This window comes from Cervus elaphus, chromosome 21 (genome assembly GCF_910594005.1).
Source record: "Cervus elaphus chromosome 21, mCerEla1.1, whole genome shotgun sequence".
In the NCBI taxonomy this organism is placed as follows: Eukaryota; Metazoa; Chordata; class Mammalia; order Artiodactyla; family Cervidae; genus Cervus; species Cervus elaphus.
This window is the reverse complement of record NC_057835.1, coordinates 10999431-11023963: the sequence shown is the minus strand read 5'-3', so window position 1 is coordinate 11023963 and position 24533 is coordinate 10999431. Positions and strand designations below refer to the sequence as shown.

At 41.3% G+C, this 24533-nt stretch overlaps 1 protein-coding gene across 2 annotated transcripts in view; it reads left to right on the top strand.

Moving 5' to 3' along the window:
- Positions 1-24533, top strand: part of KHDRBS3 (KH RNA binding domain containing, signal transduction associated 3) — a 156567-nt gene that overhangs the window by 31509 nt on the left and 100525 nt on the right. For both annotated transcript variants that reach the window (XR_006336416.1, XM_043880231.1), the window contains exon 2: positions 23089-23207. Coding sequence is in view for 1 of the 2 variants with exons in the window: in XM_043880231.1 (XP_043736166.1) it covers positions 23089-23207 (119 nt within the window). In the remaining variant the exon portion in view is untranslated. The remainder of the gene's footprint in view (positions 1-23088; positions 23208-24533) is intronic.

Below are 24533 nucleotides of genomic sequence, written 5' to 3'. Positions count from 1 at the left end.
TAGTAATATATCTTCACTTTTTTCTTCAGTCTGGCTAGGGGCTTATCATTTCATTGAGCTTTTCAAAGAAGTAGATTTTGGTTTTATTAATTTTTTTCCTCTACAATTGTACATTTGTAATTTCATTGATACCTGCTCTTTAGGGTTAGTATATGATAATAATCAGAAAGGTGGTATTGTCTTGTTGCTGAATTTGTGTTGATAAACAGCAGTTAAACTCCCATTTTCTTCAGGGTGTTTGTGGGTCCTTTGTGATTTCCGTATTTTCCCTTATCATATTATACTCTGGTTTGGGCCAGCTGGCTCAGAGGGTAAAGAATCTGTCTGCAATACAGGAGACCTGGGTTCGATCCTTGGGTCAGGAAGATCACCTGGAGAAGGGAATGGCAACCCACTCCATTACTTTTGCCTGGAGAATCCCATGGACAGAGAAGCCTGGTGGGGTTCAGTTCATGGGGTCACAAAGAATCAGACACAACTGAGCGACTAACACTTTCACTTTTCCATTGCAAGTCTGTTTATTCTACCAGGGTTGGATTCCCTGTGGTCAGGGGCTGTTTTATTATGCCCTGTTTCCTGGCTGGAGCCCAGTCCTGGCACCTGGGCAGTCACTGTAGCCGGATGAGTGAGTGTGAATGTCAGGAGGAGGGCAGTGTGTGAAAGTCTTTTTTTTGCCTCTAGGAGGATGATTAGAGAATTTGGGGAATGAGTCACTGCGGGGTAGCCGTAGTAGTTACTTGTGTTTTAAGTGTAGATGTATGGTATTTTTAATATTTTAGAACATATAGTTTAAGTAAATACTCCTTTTGAAATGTACATATGTGCAGTGGAGAATTGTGGCTCAGCTGGTAAAGAACCTCCTGCAATTCAGGAGACCCCGGTTCAATTCCTGGGTCAGGAAGATCCCCTGGAGAAGGGAAAGGCCAGCCACTCTAGTATTCTGACCTGGAGAATTCCATGGACAGTACAGTCCATGGGGTCACAAAGAGTTGGACATGGCTGAGTGACCTTCACTCACTTCACTGGGGAGAGTAGGCTCTGGATATGCTAAGGGCCAGGGTGGGGAAAGCTGGCATTGTACCCCCAGCGGAGGGCCATGCTTAGCCATTGATCTCTATTAGCAGAAATTGGAGGAAAATTGCAGGGAAATGGAAAGGTCAGACTGAAAGAAAAAAAAGCTCGTCAAGAAGCTAGATCAAGGAATTGAAGGAAACTCTTCAGAAGTATTTAAAGAACGCATACCACGGTTTTAAAAAAGTACACATGGGCCATGTTGAACTTGGAGAAGGCCGGTTAATACCGAGGCAAGTGACTGGTGATATTCCTCAACTTGACACCTGCACACCCTGGCCAGTGTGTGCGTTCTCTGGCTGTGTCATCAGCCACCCCAGCCTTGAAGGGTCCAGAGCAGTGTGTTGTGTGTGTGCCTGGGCCCCGCTGAGCGGTTCTCGTGTGGCGGCAGGTGGGAGACTGGGGCTGCAGTCCCCTGAAGCCTGGGCATCCAGGAGGTTCCCTCCGTAGCTGGCAGGGCAGCCCTTGGTACGGGACCTCAGCTGAGAGCTTAGCCCGAGCTGTGGGCCGTCTCGCTGGCTTATAGCCTCGTCATGCACACCGCGGGCTTCTTAGAGCTCCGGACCGGGGTTCCCCGAGGGAGGGAGAGCACGTCAGGAGGCCGAGCAGGACCTGCAGTGCTTCCTGAGAAGTTCCGGGCCGCCACTTCTACTGCGTTCTGTTGGTTGAGTCAGAGAAGTGAGCCCAGATTCAAGACGAGTGAATTTGGCTTGCATCTCTCCGTGGGAGGAGCAGCGGAGAAATGGCCACTGTCTGCGTTGTTTGAACTGTGATGAGCACAGGTGTGGTTCCGGTAGGACATGCTGCTCTCGCGCACAGCAGCGTGGTCCAGTCAGGACTTGCCTACCTCACTCCCACCCTTGGCTGTCAGTGCCCTCTGGGGGCTGCAGAAATCCCACTCTGCTGCCTCCAGTGATGTGGCAGGGGTGCCCCCGTGTCCTGGTGGTGGGTGTATATGGGTGTTTCTGAGAAGAGGGTATTTCCCAAGACCTTCACAGCATCCCTCCTGCCTGCCTTTTTCCTCCTACTTATTGCTCCATTTTAGTGGTGGTTTTGAACGCTTCCAGGTTTGTAAACATTTGCTTTCTGCGTGATTCAGCCTTGCTACCTTTAGTATGGCAACCCACTCCAGTATTCTTGCCTGGAGAATCCCATGGACGGAGGAGCCTGGTAGGCTACAGTACATGGGTCGCAAAGAGTCGGACACGACTGAGCGACTTCACTTTCACTTTCACCTTTAGTGTAAGTGCTTGTCTTGTGGTCTGTTACTATATAGGAAGCTGCACATACGGAGGCTCTTTTCTTGCGCTGGGAGAGGGAATGAAAGAAACAAGACTTACAAGGTTATTAGACCAAGTCTATACAAATGAAGTGACCCATCAGAAGAAGTTGATGTTTTGATGTAAATGCCTGTGAAAGCAGCATTTATTAACATCTGCTGTCAGATACTGTACCCGTAGGTGTTTTTCCCCCTCAAATAGTAGGTGTTCCTTTAAGCACTGAACTTACTTTTTATTCAATAGTCGTGAAAAGTAGGTAGTGTTTTCTCCCATCTTTTAAAATGAGTTAAGTTGTAACCAAGTGAAAAAGTAACTTTTCTGAGGTCATAAGGCTAGAAATTGGCCATTTGTTTTGTACTATCCTGTGCAACTTCTCAAAAATATATTATTATTCTGTTAGTAATCAGGTCATTGTCAGATGATTTACATGTGATAGTAAGTCCTCTGAATCACCAGGCGCGGTGAAACTATCATCTTTATGTTATGCTGTGTTTATGGCTTGATTCTTAGACTCATGTGTTCATTGAAGGATATTTCATGGCTCTGTATGAAGGGAATGAATTGGCTTCAAGATGTTCACAAACTCAAAGATGAGAAGACCCTGATTATGTTCCGTCCATATTGCATTGCCCTGAGACATTGAGGCCACAGTACATAAAACACGCTTTCTTTGGGAATCTTGGGGGGTTGCTAAAGAGAGCTGTTAGTCATTAAGAAATGTCTCAGCAGTCATTTCGTAAGTGGTCCATCTGCCCTGCTGAAGTTGCTTATCCCTGGTAGACCATCTATCTAGGATGGCCAGTGAGATCTTGTAACAGCCAGACCTGAGCATGTAATTCTTGTCCTGAAAACCTCTCAACAAGTCTTAGCTTGCCTGTCCACCTCTGACCCTGCAGTGGGCTCCATCAGGCTTTGGGGCTTGTCTTTCACAGTCTGTGCCCCCCCTACCTGAGGACTCATCACCCTTTGCTGTAATTATCTCCCTGATGCCTGCCTTTGCTGCTCTGCTATGCTTCATGATCAACGAATCTCTTTCTGTCTTGTTTCTGGAAGAACTCTGCAGCCGGCAGAGTCCCTGGCACACAGAAGACGTTTCATACTTAGGTGAATGAAAATTATGTTGAAGGAGTAAGTACGGGTTACACTTGTTTGCTTCTTCTGTTGTCTGTTTTGGATATAAGTACACATGTTAATCATTTAGTCTTCTTAAATATACTGAGCATTTACCCTGAGGTGTAGAGGATGAGGAAGAGGAAAGACAGACATGAATCTGCCCCAGGCACATGGTCTGGAGCTGGGAGAAGATCAGGTGCCACTGTGCACTCCTGTCTCCTTCCGGGCGGGACACCTCTGGGCATTTGAAAGGAGCCTCGTCGTCATAAACGTGGGGCAGATCCATTTCCCATGGTTCTGTTCATTGTGCTTTCTTCTTAGAATCTCCTTGGTTTTCCTCTTTCTCTTACCCTACAATCACAGGTCAGTTTTGGGGCCTGTTCTAGTGGGCGGGCACCCAACTGTGCAGACGAAGGAGTTGGAAGAAAGCAAAGAGCTTTGTGGATGAGACGGGTTGATGTTTACAGAGTCTTTTTGGGAGGGAAGGGTGTCACCTTAGATGTGCCTAAATGAAATATTATAGCAGAGTAAATAAGTAATTAACATAAATATCTACTGCCTATTCGACTCGTTTATGTTTGTTTTCTGTTTTAGTTACTGTTCTGCATATTAAGGCATCATGATCTATGCTGTGCTCAGTCATGTCTGACTCTTGTGACTCCATGGGCTGTAGCCTGCCAGGCTGCTCTGTCTATGGGATTCTCCAGGCAAGAATATCGGAGTGGGTTGCCATGCCCTTCTCCAGGGGATCTTCCCAACCCAGGGATCGAGCCCAGGTCTCCTGCATTGCAGGTGGATTCTTTACCGTCTGAGCCACCAGGAAAGCCCATCATGATCTACATTTTGCACATTAAAAGGCAGTGTCAAAGATTAAGTAATTTGACCAAAGTTGTGTGGCTTTCTGTGTTGGAGATAAAATTAAGTCCCCTTCTTCTTATTGTTAAATCAGTATATCTCCTGATCCACTTTCATGCTATTAAAATTTCTAAATACTTGGCTGTATGTGTGTATGTTTCTTTATCTATACAAAAAGGAAATTGCTGCTCTTATCTGTAACTTTGATTTCATTATGATTTCCTGTTTCTGAAGATACAAAATTTGAGATAGAGGCTATAGCCAGCAGGTCATACTTTTGTTACTGTGTAGTATCTACACATCTTAGATTTTAAAAATTTTTAATTTTTACTCTAGGAACACATCACAGTGCCTTAAACTCATTTATCTTACTTACATTCTCTCGCTGAGTTTTTAACCTTGCCTGGAGGGAGGAGATTTACTCTGGATTTTATTTGATCAAAGAGGCTTTTTATATTAGATGGCAAGGAAAAACTATTCTTTAAATAGTTTCCTTTTATCTTTTTCTCCTCCCCTCCTAGAGTTCTTATCCCCTTCATGCTGCCTCAAGGTTAAAATGAAAAAGAATTGCTACACTTAGACTTTATCTTTGTATAGTTCTATGATAGAATTAAAACTATCACTTGGTGGATTTTTTTTTTAAGTCCAAAATCATATTCTCATACTTAAGGATACTGCTACTGCTAAGTCACTTTAGTCGTGTCCGACTCTGTGTGACCCCATAGATGGCAGCCCACCAGGCTCCCCCGTCCCTGGGATTCTCCAGGCAAGAACACTGGAGTGGGTTGCCATTTCCTTCTCCAATGCATGAAAGTGAAAAGTGAAAGTGAAGTCGCTCAGTCGTGTCCGACTCGTAGCAACTCCATGGACTGCACCCTATCAGACTCATCCATCCATAGGATTTTCCAGGCAAGAGTACTGGAATGGGGTGCCATTGCCTTCTCCACTTAATGATACTACATGTATCTAAATGCATCATTGATTCTGGAAAATCACTGCAGTTGCTTAGGAAGGTGAGACTTAGCCCCAGAAACACAGACAAAAGGATTTCAAGAAGAGATGGAAGTTTAGGCAGAAGTAGAGCTGTGGTGGCAACTGTGAGGTATTTATAAGGCAGGCAGGATCTGGTTTGATTAAAGCTTTTTTTTTTAATGGGTTACATGAAAAAAAGTAATCTTGGAGCACTTAAAATGTGGTGGAGATTTTTGCTTCCCACTGTGTCACTCAGAGTGCTTTGTTTTCAAAGAATGGAAACTGACCCTGGCTAACCAACAAAACTTGAATTTGTCAGAGGGTTTGAGGGGTTCATAGGGTTGATGGATGATTAGAGAAGCAGATATTGAAATAGGAAGGAGAAAGACCGCTCAGAAGAGGAATTGTCTGAAAAGGAAGCAGAAGTCTACCCCATCTTCTCAGAAGGCAGTTGTTGTTGTTGTTGACCTGGGTTGGGCTGGGCTGGACTGGGAAGAGGTAGAGCTTGGAAAATAATTCTTAGAAGAAATGGAATAAAATTCTGAGAACTTTTAATAGTTTGGTCAAGGTAACTTAATAGTTCATGGCAAAACCAACAGGGAACTCCAGTCTTACATTCCTTTATGCATTCTGTGCTTGCCATGTGTGAGATGCTGTCCTGAGTGCTGAAATTCAGCCATGATTAAGACAGATGTAAACAGTATGGTAGATGCTGCCAGGCAGCAAGGGGTGAATGTGTTGGAAAAGTGAGTAAAATGATCATCCAGGAGTTAGTGGAAGCTTATATTAAGTATATCCCACTTTATCACATGTGGATGCAATATCTAGTGCTTTCACTTACCAGTTCCATAGACAAGATAAGACCCTCCTTTGTTTTTCTGCCTCCCTCGAAGATAACAGTGTATTTAAAAGTGCCAAAAATGTTTGTCTGTGCTTCAGGAGGCTCTCAGTAAATGCTGACTCCCATCTCTGACTGAGCAGACATTTTATTTTAAAAAAGAAAAGCCAATAATGGCACTGGCTTAATTCTGAGCTCCCTGCCCCCCCACCTTTTTTTCTTTTTTGGTAATTTTTCTTTCTTAGAATTTAGGGTCTTTGTTATATGCTGCTGGTGACTTATAAGCATACAGACAGTTTTGATGCCTTGGCATTCAGTCTTTTGGAAGTCCACATAAAATATCAGTCACTGTTCTTATCATTGTTGGTTCTTGTTTCAGGTACAGTTTTTTTTTTTTTTTAATATATAATTTCTGTGACTTGTAAAAATCATTTCTTTAAGAAACAAATGTAGCAATTGAGGAAGAAACTTAAAAGGTATAAAGAGTGTTTAAGAGATCTGATTGCATTTGAAGGACGTAGGTAGGCACGAATTCAACAGATTTAAGCTAGAAGTAGACTAGAGGAAAGAAATACGAAATCACAGGTTTTTACCGATCTTTCAGTAAGATTTATATCTGCTTTACTAGTTGGAGTTAATCATGTTTACCAAAGGTATATAGCTTGTCCCTTGTGCTCTTTCTGTTTGGTAGAAAAGTTGTAATGTTTTTGGTTCTTTCATAGATCCTATATAACAGAATTTTCTTTAATGTTTTAATTTTTAGTCTCAGAGTAAAATGACTCTACAGGAAGGCATTGTGAGTGCTGTTGTGTAGTAATTCTCACGCTTTTCAGTCTTCAGCCTACGGCCTTAGATTTAACATATAATGTGTGAGTTTTTTCACTGAAATTCATAGCACTTTTTGCATGAAGTATTGAAGTTTTAAAATTTGCTTCACTCTCTTGGTGTAGACAGTTGCAGAGGCCTTTGGAGGGTCTCAAGATCCACTTTTTCTTTATCGTGGTTTTCGTTCCTGTGCAGCCTTTACGTGGCATCTTTGTCTGTGAAAGTCGCACAAACAGCTGTGGACCCTGAGTCATGAGTTTCAGTGGCGTGGCCACGGGGCATTGCTGCATGATGCAGTTTCTCTCTTTCTGAACCCTGAATCTCTTCCGCGCCTGCCCTGTGTCACTGCCTCTTCCAGTCCTGACGTATGCAGCTGCCCCCTCAGAGTCGCCTCAGAAGTCCTTCCCAGTCTCTCTCCAGTCTCTCCACCTTCTCGGATGTGTCACTAGACACTCCCACCTTCCTGCAGCTTCTTCTCCTGCTTGGATGCCCCCCGCCCCGGCCTGCCACCTCCCGCAAGGGGCCCTTGCTCTGATTCCACTGGTACTTGCATAACTCTTTCAGGTTGTGAATTTTTTTTCCCCCATGGTGTCATTTCATTTCCACCCCAACTAAGTGAGGAGAGGTAAGAGTTTCAGAGAGGATAAATAGCTCACCTAAAGACCCTCCGACTGACTTCTTGTTCAGAGTGCCCCTAATTTGATCAGCAGTGCCCAGACCCTGCCCAGGGCGGGCATGACCACAACCAATCTGCTTTCTCACTACAAGAGAACCTAGATGGCTGTGACTCTGATCTCTTCTGATGACCTTTTTTTTTGTTGTATTAATATTTAAATATTCATTACAGTTTTATTAGCCCTCTCTTCATATGTGCCTTTGTGCGCATTAAGGTACAGAAGTCTGAAGTATGCAGGAGGTTGGAATCTGCTGTGCACGTGTTGAGACAGAGTGCCTGAGGTGTACCATGAGTCCCTGTGACCCTTCGCGGGTCCTGCGGCCCTTCATGGGTGTCAGTGACCGTAACTGATGGCCCGGGGCTGAGAACCCTGTGACTTGCTGATTTTTTTCCCAGTGTCAGTTGTAAGTACTGGTCTGTGATTTGAACCCATGTTTTTATCACTTAAAGTCTCACTAAATTAAGCTCTTTTCTCCCCATATTATCATTAATTTATACTCTCTCAATGCAGATATCAAAAAGCTAAACAGTTGTGCTTGTCTGGAGGCTGTGGGTTAGTGGGCTGCTCTGGGAGGGCCATGAGCAAAAACAGGTGACAGAATGACGCAATTAAGCAGTCACTTAGGGCTATTTTTGAACTTTCCTCTAAGCAACTTAATTTTACATTCATTTTATGCTCATGTTTTGGCTTCATTTGTTCCTGAGCTTGAGATCATGGACTTTAAAGGACTTGGCTGGTTGTAGCATTTGTATGTTATACCTGGAATAGTTTCTTTGTCAGAGGCATAATTAACAATATGATTTGTATGTCTACTGCCTTCTGGTATTCACAACACAGTTTGTAAACTTAATTAGTTCCTGGAATAGCAAATGTTTTGCAGATGATACACTTTTCCTGTGAATAGTGTGTTGAATGGTTATATATTCATAGACATTTACTCTGCTTCTCAGATTAGGACATTGATAGGTCTGCCTTGCAAGGTAAACATCACCTGCCGCATAGTCCTGGGTTGTATTGTCTTCCTGTGCTTTTCACAGGGGAAATCAGAGATGTAGCTCAGATAATTCAGCCTCCAGGATATTCATTATAGTTCCATTGTATAGAGACCATCTATGCTAATGTCATTATGTAGATGCCAGTTTCCCAGACTCTGATGGTGATGGTTATGGTATATGCGGAGGTGGAGTAGGGAATAACAGGCCCACCCGCAGTTCTTCAGTTACACAGCACCCCCCACCCCTGAGACGGAGGGAGCAAGCAAGAAAGCGCTCTCAGCAGGTGAAGAGATGCTCCCAGGAAAGCCTTCTTACCATTCATAAATCACTGGTCTGAAGATGTTTATTTGGACTTCCAAGTGATGTAGAACTAGAAGCATCGAATTAGAAGATGCTGATACCATTAGATTAGTGACTCCTGGCCCCCAGAGTTGGGGCTGGGTCACACAAACCTGGGTTCCGCCGTTTTTACAGATGAAGAGAGGAGGGCTCAGCGAAGCTAGTGACTTGCCAGAGGTCCACTAGTGGTCAAGCTGGGACTGCCCCTGGACCCTGTGTCTTCCCGCCACTTCACTGTCCTTCACTCACCACTTGTTTGTGGCCAGTGGAGGCCCAGCATGGCGCCTGGCACAGAGTCCTGCGATGGCCAGCCCCTCTGCTTTTCGGGAACTCACCAAGGTGGTGGGTCCGTAAGGAGAACAGAAATCTCCGCAGGTGTTGTAACAAAGGAGATCTGATAGAAAGGATTGGTTAGGGAAGTACTGGATGACTGAAAAAGCAAATGAGGGATTCTGAAGGGACACAGAAACAGTAACACAGGCTCTGCCTCGAGCCAGAACCACCAGGGCTGGAGGAACAAAGGGAAGACACTTGGGAGGAAATGCTCTGTGGAGCTGGGACCAAGACCCATTAAGTCCAGTGACTCAGGCCTCTGAGGAGGGGGTCCTGGCTTGCTGACCTGGTGCAAAGACTGGGGGGTGGGAGGGGATGTGAAAAATAAGTCATTGTCAGAATTTTGGAAACTATTCTGTATGCTACCAGGAACCGGAGCAAGACGGAAGGGACAGGACCCTGCTCTGGCCTCCCTGATGAGAACCTAGTGGGAGCCCCAGGCAGCAGAGAAGCAGGGCTTGCGAGTTCCCTGTCCAGCATTCTCGATGGGTGTGTATGGAGCTGAGAGATGGTGCTTAGCAACTGGCAGAGATGGTTTGTTTAGGAAAATGAAAGGTAGATAGATGACTTTCGTTTTGCTTAATTCAGACGTTGGGTATTCTTAAAAGTTCATCAAGTCTTACTGTGCTTTTCCATGAAGAATATCATCATTCACTCTCATTCACTAAACAAATATTTTTGAATGCATGTTATATTCATGATGCAGAACTCAGTACTGGACATGTGATGATTAATAACACAGTTTTGTGTTTATGAGAGCTAGTCAGTGAGACAAATGATAGGGATGTATGCAAATCTCAAGGTTGAAAGGAACCTTCAAGTTTAGCTTGCCGTCAGGTGATTGAATCCTTTCTATAACTTTCCTGTCAGGTGGGTCCAGCCTGCTGGTCAGGCCTCTATGGATGAACTTAAAATTCCTTCAAGATAGCCGATTCCATCTTTGGAAAATGCTATTTTTAAAGTCTTCATCTCTAAAATGAATGGTAGCTCCTTTCTCTCTCTCTTTGAGTACTAATGCTATGTCACTGGCCTTAATCCTGACCAAATCTAATCCCTCTTTTGTATGACATACAGAAATAATTGTATGCAGGTCAGTGATTCTCTCCTCAGTCGTTTACCCTTTAGGGTGGCCATTTCAGTTACTTCAGTTGTTTTTGTTTTTGTCTTGAACGGAGCTTTTCAACTTGGTTTTCATTATTTTCTCTTTTACAGAGCCCCTTTAGACATCTTTTCTCCTCAATCATCCTCTTTCTCTCATCCCCCTTCCCTGATGAAATGGTGATACCTAACATTAATTGTATATCTGATTATGGACTGTGGCCCGTTGGTGAGCCAATCACCATTGTTGCTTGAAAATTGTTAAATTATTGAAAATCTAGGGGAGCACTTCTCTGGATTCCTGGCCATGTTATTAGTCTCTGTGTTCTCATCTTAGTTGGTTACTCATTCATAGAATAGATCAATAAATTATCTCACCTCTGTGTTTAAGAAAAGAGAATAGGGGAGAGTCAGACATCAACCTAAGATACTTGTCGTTAGTTTTAGCTAGAGGAATGCTCTGTGTTTATCCTGTGATTCTCTCATTTGTCCATGTGGTGCAGTTTCGTGAAGTTAAAAGTTAGCTATATATTTAGCCTTAGAATAGATGAGTCAGTTGTCAGTAGATTTGGCAAGTGGAACCCACTAGAATACATGATTGCTCAGCTGGGTACTTGATGGCTGAAGGACAAGCAGAGGGATGCTGCTGACTGACCTTAGTGTAGTTATTTTTCTGTAAGTTCCTAAATGATTTTAATGTACAGCTTGGTCTCAGATGTGAAGATCTGTACCTAACTTGACAAATCGCTTTGAGAAAACCTCCAGTGGGAATGTCCTCTGTGAAGAGACAGCATCTGACTCATAAGGAGAAGGAAAATAAAATGTGACTGGAGAATGACCTAGTGCGGATAACACAGCCTGACTTGAATTCGACGTGGGAAGGTGCCCTCGTTTTCAGCAGTATAGGTGTCTGTGTAGAGACGTTTCCTGTCCTCGGAGGCTGTGACTGTTAATGTGCGCTGCTGGATTGTTTACCAATGTCTTAACTTTCTGTGATGACTAAATATGAGTGACAAAAAATGTTGCTGCTGTAATTGTATTTTGTTTTTAAAAAGTGTTTTTTTGCTTGTTTGGCAGTTTCTAGGTAGCTTAGAATAACATTGAGTTATGAGGGAAATATAATATTTGAGGCACCTTGTATGTTTTAAGCTCATATTAAGCTGCATTGGTCGGTTTTTTTTTTTTTTTCTTTTTTAGTGATGTTCATTATTCTAGCATAGCTCTCATGATTTTGTCAATATGGCTTCAAACAGCATCAGAGTTGATGTTCCTGGGGATCTGATTGCAATCCTGATCATGCTATTTAGTTTTAGCATTACTTTTATAAAAGTGAACCTGTAAATAATTGTTACATGAAAACATATGATTTAATGTCTTAAGGATTTTTTCCCTCCGATTATTCTGACTCTCTGCTGCATAAATAGGACCAGTTATGATTCTGAAACTAACCTAAAAATGTATAGCCAAAGCATGATTGTATCCTGCTTTGAATTTATTTTGCACAGTCTGTCGCACTTACAGAGTTTGTATTATTGTACATTTAACCAATAGAAAATATTCATTGGTAATCTTATTAGATATGAAAGTAATAGAGAGCAAAATGCTTGTATTATATGGTTGTTATAGAATATCATTAGTGCAGTCATATTTCTATCTCAAAGTGTGATAATGCCAGCGGGATAAATGAGAAAGACATTGAATCTTCACACAAAGGAAATGGGTTTTATAATGAGTGCAGTCTGAACAGAACTAATCTCTTTCTTGGATCATTACTTCACCTAATCATAAAACCTTTTTTTAATTCAAATCCTTGCAGGGTTCTAATTGGTGACCTCTGGAGCCTGATAATTGTTTAAGATAGCTGGTCTTTTGCAGTATACTTAATGATGTTTGCAATTAAAAGTGAGAAATGTGGTTTAACCCTTAGGCAGGTGTAACTAAAAAGTAGATTTTCCTTTTTTTCCCAATCTTTAGTAGTTATTCCCATTCCTCCTCCCAATAGTTATTAACTTGAGTCTTATTAACTGGAATTAACCTAATGTATTGTTGTCTTCACTTAGTCTGGGGGTTTACTGAATCTTCATTTGACAAATGCGTTGGGATATATTAGGAGTAATCCTGGATCATTTGGAAGAGCCAAGGGATTGGTCTATTTGGGATGGCGAGAATGCCTAGCTTCTTTTTTCTGTCATTTGGGTTCATTTTTCTGACTTTTTTGAGTGATTTAAGTAGAAACTGAGACATTTCTTTGCAACTGGTTTCAATAAAAACTTATTTCAGAACTTTTCTTAGTACCAGATGAGAGTGAGTCAATAGAAATTAGCCAATATTAACTTAGGGCTGATAAAACCATGGGCCCCATGAGCCCTGACTGATTACTTTCTCCATACTGTGTGTAGAAGCATGCTGGAGATTAATGTGGACTGTTACACTTTCCTGATTTGATCTTCTCTGTTGCTTCTATTATGTTTCTCAGTAAACAGTGGACATTCAATGAATACAGTTGACTGGCTCGTTCTATAAAATTCTGTTCATATGTTGGAGGTGGAATTTAATCTGTTATCTGTTGGTTTAGGAGGTTTTGAAATGTCAGCAGAAATTGATCAGTCGATCTAAAATTTTATTTGAGTCAAATTGTGGATTATAATCCGAGAATAGCCTCTTGGAAAGTTCTGGGAACTGTTCTGCCAGTTAGAGGCCAGAGCATAGTTGTATATGTTTTGAGAGAGAGGGCTATATATTAAATGATGTATTATTGACAGTTTACACAGTCCAGATCCAAGCTTACAAAGCAGGTAGCGGGCCATGGGTCAGTGTGGCCCTTTACAAGATTAAGAAGGAAGGTTATTTTTTTGAGGAGTTGTCTTGTTGAAGTTAGAATGTTGCTCTTACAGCTGAGCAGGTATTTCTGCCGGAGGGAGGTTTGGTCGATGCATGATGTAGGTACACAGTGCACAGAAGAGGGGACAGAGGAGGCCAAAGGGCAGAGAAAAATCTTTATGTTTAAATTTTTCTTGTCTTGCCATAAGATATGAGTTTTATTTCACAGAAGCCAGTTGTGTGGTAATTCGGAGAAGAGGCAAATCCTTTGAGAGTCCGACAGTCCTGCAGTCAAACTTTAAGTCTGCCGTGTACTAGGTACCAGGGGACATTGATTCCTGTCCCAGCATGCTGAGAATTGTGTGGGCTTCATGTGCAGAGCCTCCAGCGTGGTGTCTGTAAATAGTAATTGTGCAAACTGTTAGATTGCTTCTACGAGTTTTAGGGAACATTTCATCTCTGATTTCATCCCTTGATCTTTATTGTTTTAAAATGATTTAAACAAACAAAAAACACATTGCACTAAGAAGTTTATTTTGAAAATTATTAAACTTTGGTACCAAAATCCAGTAACTTCCTCCCCCACTCAAGGTCCTTGAGTGTTTCCCCTTGTTTAGATGATAAATTTGCATTTCACTGGCGCATCTAGTGATCATCATGTCTTATCTTTGTATTTTTCTTTTTTCTGCCATGATGCCTTTTGTTTGGTGAATGATTGCAGTATATTTAAGGGAAAGATAAGAGGTCAGTACCCTGGAAGCATTTTTCCGCTTGAAAATAATTTGATAAAATGTGTAACGATAATTCGGAGTAGCACTCAGAATTTTTTAGTTATCTGCATTTTAATTTCTAGAATCATAGAGGTTTCACAAATTTTTGAAATCCATTCTACAATGAGATACATGTAAATCAGTCACCACAATTTAGGCTTTGTATTAAGTAGACAATAATAACCTGTATTAGCATTATGTGTTACAGTTTTCAGATCACTTTGATAAACATCATATCTTTCGATACTTGCAATAACTCCAAGCCAGGCTTCAGCAATCTGTGAACCATGAACTTCCAGATGTTCAAGCTGGTTTTAGAAAAGGCAGAGGAACCAGAAATCAAATTGCCAACATCCACTGGACCATTGAAAAAGCAAGAGAGTTCCAGAAAAACATCTATTTCTGCTTTATTGACTATGCCAAAGCCTTTGACTGTGTGGATCACAATAAACTGTGGAAAATTCTGAAAGAGATGGGCATACCAGACCACCTGACTTGCCTCTTGAGAAACCTGTATGCAGATCAGGAAGCAATAGTTAGAACTGGACATGGAACAACAAACTGGTTCCAAATAGGAAAAGGAGTACGTCAAGGCTGTATATTGTCACCCTGCTTGTTTAACTTATATGCAGAGTACATCATGAGAAACGCTGGGCTGGAGGAAGCACAAGCTAGAATCAAGATTGCCGGGAGAAGTATCAGTAACCTCAGATATGCAGATGACACCACCCTTATGGCAGAAAGTAAAGAAGAACTAAAAAGCCTCTTGATGAAAGTGAAAGAGGAGAGTGAAAAAGTTGGCTTAAAGCACAACATTCAGAAAACTAAGATCATGGCATCTGGTCCCATCACTTCATGGCAAATAGATGGGGAGACAGTGGAAACAGTGTCAGACTTTATTTTTTTGGGTTCCAAAATCACTGCAGATGGTGATTGCAGCCATGAAATTAAAAGATGCTTACTCCCTGGAAGGAAAGTTATCACCCATCTAGACAGCATATTAAAAGCAGGGACATTACTTTGCCAACAAAGGTCCGTCTAGTCAAGGCTATGGTTTTTCCAGTGGTCATGTATGGATGTGAGAGGTGAAAGTTGGACCATAAACAAAGCTGAACATCGAAGAATTGATGCTTTTGAACTGTGGTGTTGGAGAAGACTCTTGAGAGTCCCTTGGACTGCAAGGAGATCCAACCAGTCCATCCTAAAGGAGATCAGTCCTGGTGTTCATTGGAAGGACTGATGCTGAAGCTGAAACTCCAATACCTTGGCCACCTCATGTGAAGAGCTGACTCATTGGAAAAGACCCTGATGCTGGGAGGGATTGGGGGCAGGAGGAGAAGGGGACGACAGAGGATGAGATGGCTGGATGGCATCACCGACTCAATGGACATCGGTTTGGGTGGACTCCGGGAGTTGGTGATGGACAGGGAGGCCTGGCTTGCTGCGATTCAATGGGTTGCAAAGAGTTGGACACGACTGAGCGACTGAACTGAACTGAACTGAATGACTCGTTAGTGTCCCTCAAGACTAAATAATAAGCCAAATAATTTTTTCTCAAAGTCGAGATCCCTTTACTTCAGTAATACCAAGAAACTGGAGGCTTTAGGTCAGAATACACTGGGGTTGGAATCATAGATCTGGGTCTGCTGTGTAATCTCAGCCAGTCACTGGATATCTGTTAAGTAGCTGTTTCTTTTCTGTAAAATGATTACGGCTATTCTGCTACATTGTTACAAGGATTAAATACCTGGACAGTACTGTCAGTAAATAAATTCCAGCTGTCAGTGTTATTGTTATGTTTTTGCTAATTACCTGTGATGGGTAGAATTAAAACCAACTCTTGAGTAATATGGGTTTGGTCTATGCAGGTCCACTTATAACGCAGAGTTTTTAAAAATAGAAAATAATGATTGAATCCAGAGATGCTGAACCGTGGATACAGAGGATCCATGGGTATGGAGGGCCAACCACAAGCTATGCCCAGAGTTCGGACTAGGTGGAGGAACAGCGCCCCTGACCTCCTCCTTGTTTAAGGGTCAGCTGTCTTTCCTCCCTCCCCTGCCCCCGTTCCTCCCAATCAGTCTTCTTCCTTCCTGGAGGAGTTTTCTTGTGTGTATGCTTTGATCTTATGCAGTGTGTATATATTTGAGACTACTTTGTGTACTAATACTAGCTCTGTTTTTGTAAGTTTCCTTCCAAGCATTTTAATATTTAGAGTATTGACTATTTTTTGCTCCCTGGATGGTTTATTTTTGTGTATTTATGATGAGCTTATTCGTTCTTATTAGAGAGTAATATGCATCTCTATTCTGCTGTGCCATTTATTTCTTGTTTATGGAAGATTATTTGCAAGATCTTGAGCTGTTTGAATCAATCTCGTCTGGGCAGGTTTTAGTGTATTCAATTCTGGTTTGGGTCTAATAGGTGTTCTGTTAGGTTTGGATTGCTTAAATAAAATAATTCCTTTGTGAAAACATTTGTCATGTTGGAGGTGAAAAGATATCTTTTTAGACCAACAGCCACAGTAACATTTTAGTAGTCTGTCAGATAGAATTTACATTGCCTTTGAACACTATATATATTTTAAGATCATTTTAAATCCTCCAGCTAGGTTCTTATATTACTTTGAAATAGATTTCTGAATGTTTAGCATGTAGGTATTATCATTCTGTTTATATGGACTTCTTGTTTCCTTATAGATCCAGGCTAACCCCTGTACTTTAATATGTTTGTACAGAGTTAAGGTTCTTGGGCAAGGGAGCTGGGGGGAAGGGTTTGACCATATTACTGTTTACCCTAGAACTTTATTGTGCAGGCTAACTTATATTATTTACTCTTTTCTGAACCTTTGATGAATGTTTATTGAATAACTTTTAAACAGCTAATGAGATAGGCTTTCACGTTAGCTAAACTTTAGTGTGAATCCTTCTAAAGAGATTATGAACTTTCCAGCCCCTGGCAAGCTTCTTACCCATTGGAATCCTCAGGGTCTTATTCTGTCAAGTGAAGGGGACCTATCATAGACAGGTTCACTAGAATAAAGAGAGACTTCAAGTCAAATGCACAGCCCTTAACTCGGTGGATCCTTGCAAACAAAGTCATAACAATTATTATTTACCTAGCACTGTCATAATAAGTGATCTCTGAAATGAGCTTCCGTGAGAGCTCAGCTGGTAAAGAATCTGCCTGCAATGCAGGAGACCCTGGTTCCATTTCTGGGTTGGGAAGATCCCCTGAAGAAGGGATAGGCTACCCACTGTGGTATTCTTGGGCTTCCCTTGTGGCTCAGCTGGTAAAGAACCTACCTGCAATGCAGGAGACCTGGGTTGGGAAGATCCCCTGGAGAAGGGAAAGGCTACCCACTTCAGTATTCTGGCCTGGAGAATTCCATGGACTGTATAGTCCATGGGATAGCAAAGAGTCGGACATGATTGAGTGACTTTCACTTTCAGAATGGTTTTCATGACTTTTCAGTACTTTGCTGTGTAGTGTTTTATGTGATCGGCACAGATGGTAGCTTCTGTATCTGCAGGAGGCATCAGATGCTCTGTTTAAAGCTTCCTTCAGTTTAGCCAAGGTGGGGACTGGATTGCTGCCTCTTGTCCCACCTCCTCTGCTGTATGCCTGGGGGCTGAGGGATGTGTCAGCAGACACTCCTCCCTCTGGCTTCTGCTTGGGCTGGTCCCTCCCTGTGGAGCCACCCGTGGTGCGTCTGCAGAAGGAAGCTGAGGTCGCACTATGTGCGCTTTAGCTTCCCCTGTTAGGTCAACACAGGCTGGCGGCTCCCCTCGGAGGCCGTTCTAACCCCTGCCAGGCTGCCCTGTCCACACCGTCTCCTTTCTTCCTGGCCCCTTCCTGCTTCCCAGCTTTGGGGCAGCCTCCCCAGAGTACCACACCGTTCTTTGCTGCTATTGTTTTAGGATATTCACATCTTTATACATAGGGCCTTAATTAAATTCTCTTCAGAATGGCATTCACTTTGAATGCCATCTGTTTCTTCATGGAATACAGTTCCTTGGATCATTCACCCAGGAAAGAACAGAGGCTCTGGGAATAAGCAGAGTTGCAGGGTATCAGGGTTTCTAACTCACAGTTTCTGATCCTAAAGGATAGATTCCATATGGGCTCAGTACAGGAATTCATTGGTACATTAGTGCATTCTCTCATGGACTTGTTTTGTAAAGAATGTTTGTTTCCTTTATAGAAGCACTATGTACCATAGGCTTTATTGGGTTGTTAGCTACACAAAATATTCTAAGGACCTATTGATAGACTGGGTTGGGAAAGTGTCTCCACCTTGGAGACCTGAGGTTTGAGTCATGGTATGTTCCTTGCTAATTGTATGACTTTTAGAAATATATTTTCTGACTTTTCTTATGTGCAAAATGTGAACAATGCTTTAACCTTCCCAGTATATTGTCAGGATCACGAAAGGAGTTAAGGGCGGGTGGCCAGGGGGACTGATAGTCTGTTGAAGACAAACTTGAAATAGAAAGTTATACCGGTGGTGAAAATGCTACTTTGTTTTGATTAAGTAGTCTGGGAATTCAAAGAGAGCCTTTCTAGGAAGTGGAATTTAGCAGAGGCACCAAAGAGAAGGCTGTTGTAGGGGGAAAGTCCCCGGAGACGCTCCTGTCTTGGGGGACAAGTGCAGAAGCTCTAGCCTCAGTGAGCGGGTGCTTCAGAAGCCAAGAAGAGCTGGATGCTAGAGGGCAGAGGACCAGAGCGGAGAGGAGCGCAGGGCAGGCGCCTGTGGTTTACTCTGGTGGGGTGTCCCGAGGGCTTGATGCCTCCTCTGATGGCCCTCCCTCCACTTCAAATAGAAATCAGCCTTCTAGTTCCGCCCTCCCTGGTTGTTCGCGGGACGGACGGTCCTATCTTCCAGCTGTGATGTCATCTGCCCTGTCTCCCCACTTTGCGTCCATTCCATTTCTGCTCAAGTCCGCCTCTCCAGGAGGACGTCTCTCCTCAGCAGACTGCTTTCCGCATCCCCCTGTTGTTACTGAACCCTTAGGATCTCCGTGCAGACGTTAAGACCCCGGCCTGCCTTTTCATGCCTCTGTCCTCCTTTCTTTGTGGTGGCCACAGAGAGCTGCCCCTGTTCTCACCGCTTCTCTCTGCAGCGACCCAGGCTGTGGGGTGAGGAAATTGAATTCATGTCTCGGCTTGTTCACTGACTGGCTCTGTGGTGACAGGATTCTGTCACCACTACTTGTGTGATTCATTCTCTTTTGTACTGCTTAAAGGAGAAAAGGAAAGCAAAAAAAGTAAATCTCCATGTGTCAGCTGTTCAGTCAGATGAGGGAAAGGGAACCGGTGTAACCCAGGGTTACTTCACTTCACTGAAGCCCTCGTCAACTCTTTGCCTGGCAGACTCTGTTCCTTATCCTCTAAGAACTCAGCTCACATTCACTAGCTTTTTGAATGATATTCCAAGCTCCAGAGCCATGAGCCCCTCTTCTCAGCCCTGAGTACACTGCGTCTGTCTGTGTGGTCCCACAGACTCTGTTCTGTCCCCAGCACCCTGGACAGTTTCTCCATGCGTCAGAATTCAGTCAGCGTTGTGGATAGACGCCTGATTGGGATCGATTCCTGTTCCTCTCACCCTCACCACGTGAACCGCACTGCATTTGGATTCTCAAAGTGAAAGACTGTACTTGTAGTTTCCAGAAACACGTGTGTTACTTCAAGTGAGACCAGCAGTCCAGGTATATACTTATCACAGCTTCAGTGAAAGAGTATTTTAGTGAAGGATTTAAATGAATGATCAAGAGAGAGTCAAACTCTGGATTTTCAGCCAAGGTGCAAAATAGAAACATGACCATCCCTGTATACATTCATATTTTATTCTGTTTTGATTTTTAAAAAAATTCTACAAAAGTATTAAAAAATTTAAATTTATGCAAATTTAAAGGGTAAAATATTCATGATTCAAACTTTTAAAACAGTGTAAAAGAGAAATACAGTGAGAAGTCTCTATTCCTGTTTCTTATCCATTGCATTTCTCCCTTGACAATTAGATAATCAGTTACTCGTTTCTTATGCGTAAGAAGGGAGCTCTTTTTCGTGCATATACAAGTGAATGTGAACATATAGTCTTACACTGCTTTACGCTGTGGCTTGTGTTTGTGTGTCTATGTGTACAAGCACTGTGTTTGGTGGAGACTTTTTCTCATCAGAACATGAAGAGTTTTCCTGATGTTGTAAAATAACTTATGCTATCTCTGAGTGGCTGTGCCCTTGCTTATGTAACCAGGCTCTTAATTCTAGATATTTAGATGATTTCCAGTGTTCTACTATTAAAGAAGTGCTTTAAATGGATAAATTTGTATATAATATTTTATATCTATCCACATATATCTTTAGGGTAAATTTGTAAAAATGGAGTTGCTGGGACAAAGGAAAATGACAATTTTGGTGTGCTTGATTCTTTGAGAGAATTTAAGCAGTTTTAATGAAAATTTACACTACAAATTTTTTTTATATTGAAAATTTAGCTTATTTAAATTCAAAGAGTATTTGGCTGTGTCTTAGAGGATTCTTGGGTTTTAGCATATTTTGTAGGGTAAGTGGTCATTGCTTAGGAAGCTGCATACTGGACCAAGACAGAAACAGAAAATAAGGAAAAACAAAAGCCAAAAAAGTCATAACTGACACTAGCTTTCCTGGTTGACAGAAATTTGGTGTCCATGGTTTGAAAACATAGCATCTTAATCCCCTACATCATCTAAAACCTAATCACACATTTGCTTATAATTTCTGAGCTGGGAGATGGCATTGGTACATTAAACTGTATGTGTAACGAATGTAATCTGGGGATTAGTGAAAGTCAAATCCCCTATGTGTTCGACCTTGAGCATCTGGCTGGATTTTCTGGGGTTTGCCTTCATATGCTCCAATTTACTGAAAGGTTAAAGCCACCTTGGTAGCTGTCCAGTCCCTTCCTGACCTAGGGAAGCCCAGAGGGGTGGTAGTATGAGTTTGAGAGTTTGAAACTCCCATTCACGGACAATTTCAAGTTTTCATAAGTCATCTTGTTGCTTCCCATTATTTTGCATTGTACTTTATTGGACATCCTGAACACATAAACATACTTATGATCTTCAGTCAAGTAGAAAATGCCAAACTGTTGATTGAACAGCGCCTAAAAAAATGGAAGTTTGGCCAGTTCTGAATTTTACCAATGGGGGCCATGGGGACCTGAGAGAAGTAGACTAGCCATGATGTAAACCAGACCTGTGTGATGCCCGTGATGGGGGCGAGGCTATTTCAAGTGCTGTGTGGCATGTTAGGTCTAGCACACCTACATGCTTTAACATGGCATCAGGCCTTAAATTTTTTTCTAAAATAAATCTTAAAACAGTGAAGTATTTCAGCATATTTCAAAGCTTACTTAAGGTAGCAACAAGGTATTTTAGCAAGATAAGATTTGTAAAGTTGACTATCTGGAGAAGAAATTAGTTACTTTTCTTCTAATTTTTATTTCCTTCTTAAAAATCATAGGGATATCTCAACCTTTAATATATAGTAAAATACATAAGTCTTTCAAATTTTTTAACCTTAACTTTAACCTAACATGCTGCTTCAAATGATATCACTGATAGAAGGAGTAACATTTTGAAGGCTCATTAAGGAATTAAATATTAAATTGTGCCTGTCAGTGCTCAACAATTATTAAAAGCCTTTGTTATATAAAAAGAAAATAGGTAATTAAATCTATTTTGACTGATGTATTATACATTAAAAATTCTGTTTTCTAGGAAGTTTCAGCGAACCTAATTTTGCTAAATCTTCTAACTCGCTAAAGGTATTCTCAATTATAGCATAAATGGATAAATAAAAATAAGATGTAGAAGTTATTTTCCTGTGCTAATTAAAGCTGAGCCATGAATTGTTGTACTCAATGAGCAAATGGCATGTGACTTACTGCTTTTTACTGAGGAGAACCAAACTGATTTAGCTCATGTCCACCATTAGCTTTACAGTTTTCAAATATGTTTTGTGTCTGCATGCTCAGAAACTCTTATTTACGGAAAATAAGAGTATATAACGTGGTATGTTATTATCTCTGGAGTATAGATCTAGGAGAAACTTTCTTTTAATTGTATATTTTATTTATAGAAAAATGTCAAAATTAAAAGTACTCTCAAAAGGTTTTTTCCAAAAACAATGGCAAGAATTATCTACGTAAATGTTTATATTTCACATACTTCTGTTCAATGTATCTTGTTCCCATGCAGATTCTATATAGAATGATCAGTTTTATAGGAGCAAAACGTAGCATAATACAAGAAAGCAAACAAAATAATCAGTGTATTTGGAGATTTAGAAATTATCTTTATCCTTAGAAGCTTTGCTCAGAAGTTGCAGGCCTAAGCTGGGAATGATAATAGAATTGTGCATGAAGTACTTTGTGAGTGTCGTGGTGGGAGTGACTGATGGACCCCCCCCCCCGCCCCCCCCATCAAGGAAAGTGACAGATGCATAAAAAGTAGTATTTAATATGACTGAATCTTGAAGGCCATGTGTGAAATGGGAATCATCAAAATAGCATCACCAGCAGAGAAAAGAGCACTAACAAAGCCACAAGCTTGTGGTTGGGCTCGTCACTTGTGAGGTGGGAAGATTTTGTTGGGGAGGTGACTGTTACAAGGCTGTCTAGGGCTTTTAATGCCCTCTTAGCGAATCCTTCATGGTGGGAACCACCTTGGAGACCCAGGCAGGGCTGGTAAAATGGGCTGTCAGTACTTGGTAATGCTAAACTGAGAATGCTTTCTGGCTTTTCTTTGCTGTTTGCTCAGCCTTTTTTGAGAATTCCAGAGGACCTCAAAGAGTCTGTTTTTATGTTTGTAACTAGTGTATTGTTCCCCTCCATGAGCTTGGGTCATTGAGACTTGACTTTGGAGCACATGTGTGTGTGTTTCCCCACTTGCTGATGAAGAATCATCAATGAAACGGGAACACGTCATTACTCGAGCAAGCTGTAGGCATCTGAAGTCCACATTCTGTATTTGGTTTCTTGCCACCATAGAGCTAAGGAGAACCCCCAGTCTCGGAAGTTCCAGGTCTGACACTTCATGGTTTTCTGTTTTTCCTCCACAGAAATAGAGAAGTTTCAAAAAGGAGAAGGCAAGGATGAAGAAAAGTACATTGATGTGGTGATTAATAAGAACATGAAGCTGGGACAGAAAGTGTTAATTCCTGTAAAACAGTTTCCTAAGGTAAGACAGGTGTGCACTGCAGGCGTGTTCATCTTTATCACAAGGGAGCGCTTGTTTAATTTATATTCTGTTTAGTGTCTTCTTGAGATGTTTTCCCTTCGCGGAATATCCCAACATGCATACTTTTAAAATTAATTAAAAACTTATTTAGTAATTCTGTCCTTTCTGTTTGACTTTGGTGTGAGTTATGAAGCCTTAAAAATTATTCTTCTGAATTATATTTCAGACTTCAGGCAGACAGTTCAACTTTTTCGTGCTGTAGTTTTTCATTTGTAAGATAAGCTTGGTTGATAAGAATTGAATAAGATTATCCACGTTAAATGCTTTGCATCGGGCTTGGCACATAAATATTCAAAAAATTCTCTAATTATCTATTCTAGAAAGAAGTTTGATTTTTATTACATTGAGCACAGTTACAATAAGTACTTTTAAAGCCGATCTAATTATAAAATCTTTATCATCTTAGATTTGGCCTAAATTGATGCTTTTTTCTCTGTTTTCTTTTTTCTTTGCGTGTCTTTGTACATGATGTATGCATACTGTTGTATACATTAGTAGTTAATTTCTTTTGAGTGCAGAACAATAATCCATTACCTGAATATACCACAGTTTATCCGTTGCCTGGGCAGTTTTCAATTTTGAGTTATTATAATTAAATTGCTGTGAACATTTCATACAAGTCATTTTGTGACCATATGTTTTCATTTATTTCTAGTAAATACTTAAGATTTAAATTGCTGTGGATTTAGTTTTATAATAAATTGCCATAATTTTTTTCCCCTAAACAGTTGTATTTGTGACATTTCTAGAATAACACATGCAAAGTTGTGGTTATTCCATACCTAAACCCTTATTTGATGTTGTCAATCTCTTTAATTTCAGCCATTCTGATAGGGTATTGGTATTTTCATGTGGTATTAATTTGTATTTCCCTGATAATTTATTACCTGGTGTGCATTTATTGGCCATTTATATATCTTCAATTTTGAAGTCTCTTTTGAGATCTTTTTCTGCTCTCTGGGCTGTGTGTCTTCTTATGATTGAGTCATAGGAGCTTTTTTAAAAACGTATTTCCTGTATCATATCTTTTGGTGGATATATGTTTTGTGAATATTTGACTCAATCTGTGGCTGCCTATAATTTTCTAAATGGAGTTTTGTGATAACATTTTTTAATTTTGATGACGTGTAATGGATCAAGTTTTTCTTTTATGACTTTACCTTCTGTCAACTAGGAAATCTTTGCCAACTTCAAGGAAATGTTAGAATCCTTTAAAGTTAAAATGATCATTTCTTCCATTCCCTCTAAAAGCTTTAACATCATAGC